The sequence below is a fragment of the Octopus bimaculoides genome, chromosome 3 (assembly GCF_046866305.1).
Source record: "Octopus bimaculoides isolate indiv1 chromosome 3, ASM4686630v1, whole genome shotgun sequence".
In the NCBI taxonomy this organism is placed as follows: domain Eukaryota; kingdom Metazoa; phylum Mollusca; class Cephalopoda; order Octopoda; family Octopodidae; genus Octopus; species Octopus bimaculoides.
Window position 1 is genome coordinate 167633319 of NC_142930.1, and position 8546 is coordinate 167641864.

At 39.3% G+C, this 8546-nt stretch overlaps 1 protein-coding gene across 2 annotated transcripts in view; it reads right to left on the reverse strand.

Moving 5' to 3' along the window:
• LOC106867637 (cocaine esterase) overlaps positions 1-5659 on the reverse strand; it is a 78851-nt gene extending 73192 nt beyond the window's left edge. Inside the window, exon 1 of one of the 2 annotated variants that reach the window (XR_016241288.1) lies at positions 3962-5639. Coding sequence is in view for 1 of the 2 variants with exons in the window: in XM_089350001.1 (XP_089206127.1) it covers positions 3962-5334 (1373 nt within the window). In the remaining variant the exon portion in view is untranslated. Of the gene's footprint in view, positions 1-3961 lie in introns of both variants that reach the window. The other variant, XM_089350001.1, reaches the window with a different exon arrangement.
• Positions 5660-8546: the final 2887 nt, after the last annotated feature.

Consider the following 8546-nt stretch of genomic DNA (forward strand, 5'->3'; position numbering starts at 1 on the left):
GAAAACCAAAACTTTCAGACAGGGACCGTCGGTCTCTTACGCGTATTATTAGAGAAGATCACAAAAGTACAGCTCCCAAAATTACTGCAGAGGTTAAGGACCACCTCAAGATCCCAGTTTCCACAAAAATTGTTCGCCGGGAGCTGCACAAAACCAGATTCCAAGGGAGGGCTGCAATCAGAAACCCACTATTTTCAAAAAAAAAAAAAACGTTGCTAAGCGTTTTGAGTGGAGTAGAAAACCTACAGAATTGGTCCCTAGATCAGTGGAAGAATGTTATTTTCTCGGACGAGTCATCCTTTACGTTATTTCCGACCACCGGCCGAGTATACGTCTGGAGACAGCCAAAAGGAACATCTCACCCACACTGCCATCTTCCAACTGTTAATCATGAAGGAGGATCTGTCATGATCTGTGGGGGGAGGGGGTGCTATATCTTGGAAATCCGCCGGCCCAATGTTTTCCCTTCATAGCAGAATTAATAGTCAAGACAATTTAAGCATTTTATCTGATCAAATTCATCCTATGTTTGCGAAACTTTCCGGAGAGAAACGTAATCTTTCAGGATGCTAATGCAGTAAGATAATACTGAATGGTTTGAGGAACATTCTTATCTGGCCACCACAGTCCCCAGATCTCAATATTATTGAACATTTATAGAGCATTTCAGAAAAAAACAACTAAGGAGTCGATATCCTCCACCATAATCACTACAAGAACTGGACATTGTTTTAGCTGAAGAATGGACAAAAATTTCTTTGGAAACAATTCAAACTTTGTACGAGTCCATACCTCGTAGAATTCAAGTTGTAATTACTGCCAAGGGCGGTCCTACCCCATATTAAAATAAATTTGTTTGAAATTTGAAGATGTTCCATTATTTTGTCCAACCCTTATATATATATATATATATATATATATATATATATATATATATATATATATATGCATGTTTATATATATGACAGACTTCTTTCAGTTTCCGTCTACCAAATCCACTTGCAAGTCTTTGGTCAGCCCGAGGCTACAGTAGAAGACACTTGCCCTAGGTGCCACGCAGTGGGACTGAACTCCGAACTATGTGGTTGGGAAGCAAGCTTCTTACCACACAGCGTATATATATATTTTACCTCCTTTTTCATTAATATTGAAAATCAAGCCTTTATTTCAGCTAAGCGTGGATTCTAAGTTGATCTCCCGTCATCACCAGCTGTAGCGATATACAATACAGATTCTCCAAATTTCACGTCACTCTGAACAAAGAAACTCTGGTCTTTATTTTCGCCGACATATTCTAAAATGGCTACCCTTGATCAATAGCTTCGTTTATTGCACTAAATACCCGTCAGACCATTAATAAATACCCAGGTGCATCTAAGTTCAGACAATTTACTGCTTGCATTGACTGAAAACATACAACCTCGTCCTGGAATTTATATTCTCCACCACGACCACGACCACGACGACCACTACCACCAGCACCAAATCCAACAACAACAACATAATCAACAACAAGAACAACAACAGCAACAACAAAGACAACAATAACTCAGATACAGGTGCAGTTATCCCTCGCCATATCGTGGTTCAGCTATCGCGGTTTATCATTTAAGCTTACGTCGATTCCACCGTAGTGTTTATTTATGATAAAATCAATATATACAAATTATAAAAATAATTTTAAAATATACAGTATTGCTTCTGCTTCAGTGTTTAGACCCTTGCTGGAGCTATCTTCTGGATCGGCCTAATTATTCTTAGAGATCTCGAACACCGCATTCTTCGCTGATATATCTTCTTGATCCATAGAAACTTGTCTCATCTCCACATGTTAAATTTTAGATACGTGACTCTTCGAACACATATTTGACTATTCATCTTATCTATACAGGATGTTTCTGATAAGCGCTAGAGTCCAAAGTGTCAGGGGCAAGTCTGAAATGGGCAAGTTTGGAAGGTATACAAGAACACATAGGCATACACGCACATACACATAGGCACAAACACACGTATGTATGTATGTATGTATGTATGTATGTATGTATGTATGTATATATATATATATATATATATATATATATATATATATATATATATATATATATAGGAATGTATGTATGTACGTAGGATGTTTTACACACTCCATTGAAGGAACCTTTTTGTTTAGCTTGTTACATTATATACATTTATATATATATTTATGTATGTATATATGTATATAGTTGCAATTTATAGAAAAATAGAAGACGAAGACAAGTGTATAAACAACAATCAGGTGTATTAGTTTGATGCTCAGGAAGGTCAGACAGTCTTTTACGTTTCGAGCCGATGCTCTTCAACAGAAAGGAACACAAGGAAATAAACAGAGAGAATAAAAAAAAATATATATATGTAAATCTTGTGTGGTAAGTAGCTTGCTTACCAGCCACATGGTTCCGGGTTCAGTCCCACTGCGTGGTACCTTGGGCAAGTTTCTTCTACTATAGCCTCGGGCCGACCATAGCCTTGTGAGTGGATTTGGTAGACGGAAACTGAAAGAAGTCCGTCGTATATATGTATATGTGTGTTTGTGTGTCTGTGTTTGTCCCCCGAACATCACTTGACAACCGTTGCTGGTTAGTTTACGTCTCCGTAACTTAGCGGTTCGGCAAAAGATACGGACAGAATAAGTACTAGGCTTACAAAGTCCGGGGGTTGATTTGCTCGACTAAAGGCGGTGCTACAGCATGGCCGCAGTCAAATGACTGAAATAAGTAAAAGAGTAAAGAGTATCTATATAGCTATATATATATATATATATATATGAGTGTGTGTGTGTGTATGCGTGTAACACACACACACACACACACACACACACACACACACATATATCTATCTATATATTTATATTGTATGTATGTATGTATGTATGTGCGTACAGCTAATGCTAGTCTTACAGAACTGTTATATTTATTAAATATTTGAATAGATTTGAAGAAATCTGATACTGTTGAAATTTCCAAACCTAAAGTCAGAGAAGCAATAACTAAACCGGTACACCGTCAGTTACGACGACGAGTGTCCCAATTGATCCGATCAATGGAATTAAGTAGATGAGCACTCCACAGACGCGCGTACCCTTAACGTAGTTCTTAGTGGGTTTCAACGTGATACAGAATCTGATAAGGCTGGCCTGTTTTAAAATACTAGTGCTAGATATTTTTGCTAGATAAGTGAAGTGGAGCAACGTGCCATAAAGTGTCTTTTTCAAGGACACACAAGCAGTCGGGAATCGAACTCACGACCTTACGATCCTGAGCCGAATATGCTAACCAGAAAGTCACATGCCTTCGCAAAAGGAAAAATTATCTGTAAATTTTCCTCATTCCCGACAGACAACGATCTTCAATATGTCATTTACAAAATACTATCTTGTTAAAAGGTAGAATATTGTTCACAATACCATGATTTAGAGAATCCAATGAGTCCAAGAACTGCAGAAAAAAGATGTTACCTTACTCTTTTCACACATTTCTTTTCATGCATTTCATCTTTTCGTATTCCTGTCGTTAAGCCTCAACTCCCGCTTCCCATTTGATTGTTATCAACTGATCCCATATACAGAATGTAACCATATATTCCTTTCGAAAATAGCCAGAATTCAACATTATTTGAAATCACCCCAGCCATCATCGGTATGCAGCAATTGATCTAAACATCTCTCCGGCAAATGTCTTCCTATAGAAAGGTTCTCGTCTAATCTATTCATAGTTTCTTTTAATATTATAACTCAAACGAAGTATAGACTGCATTAATGACGAACAATTGTAATATTAGTATTCTATTGCTCTTGCCTTGGATTATTGATTAAATTATATATATATACTAATACAGATCGACAGCAATGGCAACATATAAATCAATCACTTCTATAAGATTGTTATTATTGCTAGAATTCGTAAGAGAAAAGTCTGAGACTTACCCTGCCTGAGCAAAGTGACTCCATGCATCGATCATTAAATCGGCGATAACTACTTCATCCGTCGTTGTGGTCGATCCAAACAGGAACCGGAATTCATCCCCATAGGAACTTTCTGATGAAATATCAGGAATTTGTACAGAATACGAATATACGTAGGTAGGACTGTCTTTTGATGTTTTGTCTGCGATGGTTTGAGTTGTGTATGCCAAGTAACCATTATAAGCATTACTGTAGACATTCTTCATTTCGTTGTCCATTTTCAAATATTGAGATTTTATCGCTAGAATTGATAAGTTGGAAAATGTTCTCCCAAGCGTGTCTTCAAAACCTGTTCTTGTGTTGGTTGGGAAAACTTCGAAATCTGATTCCTTGAATTGAGGTACACCAAATATGAAATCTATGTCTTTTGGTGGAATGGCAAGACGTACTGAATCATTTAGAAAGATATTATCAATGGTCGGGCTGAAGAGTTCCAATGGATTGGTCAACGTATAATTAAGAAAGTATTCACTGGTCAAGTTCTTTAGACACATTACCTGCTTACGTTTAACATCGACATGACTCTCGTGTTTATTTCCATGCTTATGAGGACATGTACTACCGGCTAGTTTATTAAACATCGGCCATGGTTGCGGGAAAGAACGCCATAAACTGCTTTGCACAATTGCTCTGTTAAACAAGCCATTAGTGAGATTGTTGCTGAGGCTTAGTAAATATATACTCTCTGTCCCAAATAGTGTAATATTTTGTGCATCACCGCCGAATGCAATTGCATTTTCTTTAATCCACTTCAAAGCCATCAGCTGGTCGTGTAAACCCATATTTCCTGGAAGGGCTTCATCTCCTGTACTAAGAAATCCAAAAGGTCCAAGGCGATAGTTAACAGTGACGAGTATTGAATCCCACTTCTGGGACAATTTTGTACCGTCAAATAACGAGGCTGACCCAGTCACAAAGTTCCCTCCGTGAATCCAGACCATAATATGTTGTGTTGATGTATTTTTTGTCATATTTCCAGGAACATAAATATTTAAATAGAGACAGTCTTCAGACATGCTTTGATTTTCCAAATATTTCTTCCAAGTTTTTAGGTAAGATATGTCCTGTACACATATTGAAGAAAAGCTAGTTGCATTCAATGTACCATTCCAATAATAAGACTGTGGCAGCTCGAATCGCAGGTGGTGAGTAGGCGCTTTGGCATAAGGGACGCCAAGAAACGATGTTACGTCGGTTTCATTATCATAAGTTCCTATTAAAATTCCGTGTTTCACAGTAATTGTTTTTTCCCGTGTTGCACCGGTCACAGTGACGATAAAGATAATAAAACATATCCAGAAGAGACTGTATTTACACAGACAGGTGGTCGCCATTATCGGTCAGCTAAACTAAATGTGAACAACACACTTGACATGAGGTAACATAACCACGCATGTCATTTCAGCTGCCACTGTAATGAGATGTGTTCAAAACTAGGTAGGTATGAATATAAGCTTTAGACAGCACACACACACACACACACACACACACACACACACACACGATATTATCCTATAACCGCTGTATCAGCAGGAAAATAGGTTAAATTCACTGATTGTTGTCCACACTCAAGTCTTGCCTTCCTCGCCCACCGTCAATTCCACCTTCGTTTTTACCTTCTTCTTATTCTCTCTCTCTCTCTCTCTCTCTCTCTCTCTCTCTCTCGCTCTCTGTTTCTCTCTCGTAATGTTTTACTTTTTTCATTGGTCAGTCAAGTTTCTTTATTTCTCTTTTTCTATTCTGTCTTTCGCCGGGAAAGAATCATCGAATTTCAAATGAGATATCCCTCCAGTGAACAAATAAATGTCATTTTGTTAAACTGAAGGTGGTATTTCAGATTTAGTTTTAAATGCAATAGTATTACACACAATTCCGCCAACAATGAATCATTAAAAACACGAAAAAATCCTAAAACTTCGATAAACTTTATATAAACAAAATAATATTTTCGTTTGTTTCATACAACCACCATCTGTCTTTCTCATTCTCTCTCTCTCTCTCTCTGTCTCCCTTTCTGTTTTCCTTGTTTCTTTGTTTCTTTCTTCTTTTTTTTTCTTTCTTTCTTTCTGTCTTTCTTTCTTTCTCAATTTCTTTGTTTCTTTCTTTCTATTTTCCTTCCTTCCTTCCTTCCTCATTTTCTTTCTGTCTCACTTTCTTTCTTTCCTTGTTTGTTTGTTTGTTTGTTTGTTTGTTTGTTTGTTTGTTTGTTTGTTTCTTTCTTTCGATCGTTCGTTCTTTCTTTCTGTCTCCCTTTCTTCTTTTTCCTCCCTTTCTCCCTTTCTTTCTTTCTTTCTTTCTTTCTTTCCACCCATCAGTCTATGTCTCATTTCTTCTTTCCTCCCACCCCATACCCTTCACCATTCTCTCTCTCTCTCCACACAAATACGTGTATAGACGTGTGTATGTGTGCGTGTGTGTGTCTCTGGTCATAATTTAGAGACACAGTACGAGTGACTGTTCCAGATGCCATGGTGTAAGTACATCCATTGTGAGATCTTCTTCTCAGTCTACCCTTCAACACCTTTGTCCCAGCTACCGAAATATAAGAGTGCGTGCGCGTGCGGGGATGTTCCTGCGTGCGCGCGTGCGCTTCTTTTGTTCCTGTGTGTGGATGTGAGTGTAAATATGCGAATATTTAAGATGCCTTAAAATCTTTGTCATTTATTCACAATGTATTCAGCTCCAGAATTAAATGTACTTTGAATGTTAACCCCATGACAACGCATTCTTTTTTTTTTTTTTTTTAATCAAGCGATTGGGTTGCATTGACGGCAATTATCCAGGCTGATATCAGCAATTAGCGCACGGCAATGGTTCGGCGTATATTTAAATTAACAGCTTTAACCAGTTTACGGCGGTGATCCTTCAGTTTTCATTGCGCGGCAACGGTAATCGCGCCGATTGCGGTCATCACTGAGTGCGAGGTTAACGTTCGCCGTATTTTTACGTCAATCGCTTTAGTGCAAGTACTGCTTATTTACCGAAACCATATCCCCGTGCAGGACGCTCACGCAGTATTATTCCTGAATAAGATCACTCGACAGCACAAGTCAGATCAACTTCATGTACCTACAATCACGTGAATTCAAAAACTGACTTTAGTGTGATAGAGTTCAAAACAGGGCACCACCCTCAGTGACATATCACATTGTGAACAATGGTATCTAGTTTCCTTACGTTTCCTTTTTGCTTTACATAGTGTGCATCTCTTTGAAGCATTTGTCATCTTGATGGTGGAGGAGGGGAGAAACAGTCGTGGAAAATGTTCACGTCCATTCACCAGCTGATCTGAGCGATTGAACCTGCCCATCCCTTCATTGTATGAAAGAACTACACTCTGTTTCATAATGGCATTACCGCCCGCATCTTGTTTCCTAGTGTCCTTCATACTTGCAGAATGCATTGTGGATAACATGCAGATGTTTTTCTTGTCACACCACACTAGAGCGAGAATGCCACTAGTGGTGCCATCAATACGTTGTGTCCCACTTTCGATGTTTTTTCTTGTGAAGATTGGGCGGCAAGGTTTTCCTGTGCGTTCTCACAGGCTCACAGGCATTAATCCTCCTCACCTGCAGCTGCAGGAAGAGGTCTGGGCTGGAAAAGCAGTTGTCCATATGAATATTGTAGTCTTTGTCAAACAAGTTTTCATTCAGCGACAACACGACATCAGGTGACGCTCGAGTAGACGCTGGAAATTCCAATCTGATCTGACCAGAATAGATTTTGTAATTCCACGTGTACCCACAGGCTCTGCCACTTGACTGGCATACTTTATAAACCTTGACCCCAAAGCGGGCCTGTTTGGTCGGGTTGTGATTCTTGAATCAGAGCCTTAACTTGAATTTCCTCAAACTCCTGTCCGTATAAACGTCCTGTGTAGGAACAAACACCGTTGGGAAATTTTCAGTGATTTTGTCAACGATAGGATGTATTTTGTGCAGCCTGTCGTCCGGGTTCTCACCTGAGTTGAAATATAGATTTCGAAGAGGTGCCAAAATATCGATTACGCAGCATTGTTTCCGGAAAGAAACCTGTCGATGTGACTGGAGCCCCGATACCAGTATGACGCCAGGGTCGCTTTCTTCCCGATGCCCATCAGTATCAGCAGGGTAAGCGGAACTTTGATTTTGTCCTCAGTTATTGGAAACCAGTCACTGCCATGCCAAGTTCGGATATGCTGGGGATAGTTTTCAGCATAGTCATTCGTTTCATCCTCTATATATTGGAACATTCCATACGTAAAAAAAGTGGCGGAAGATTTCCAATGGCGATCTTCCATGTTCAAGGTTTGCCTTTATGCCAGGCGCACCAGTAAGGCCATGCCATCAGATGAAATAGTCTCTTGATCACCACACGATATTCTGTTGGCGAGGGCCGTACACTGCTGCGCGCTTGTACCTTTGATTAACCAGAATATTGTCATCGCTATCGGAATCATGTGATTCTGAACTAGGAAAATGCTCACTCACCGAGTGACAGTCCGAACCAGATGAAACAACGGATGAGAGGGTGGAGCTTGGTGTAACTTGGCGGGACGACCGTA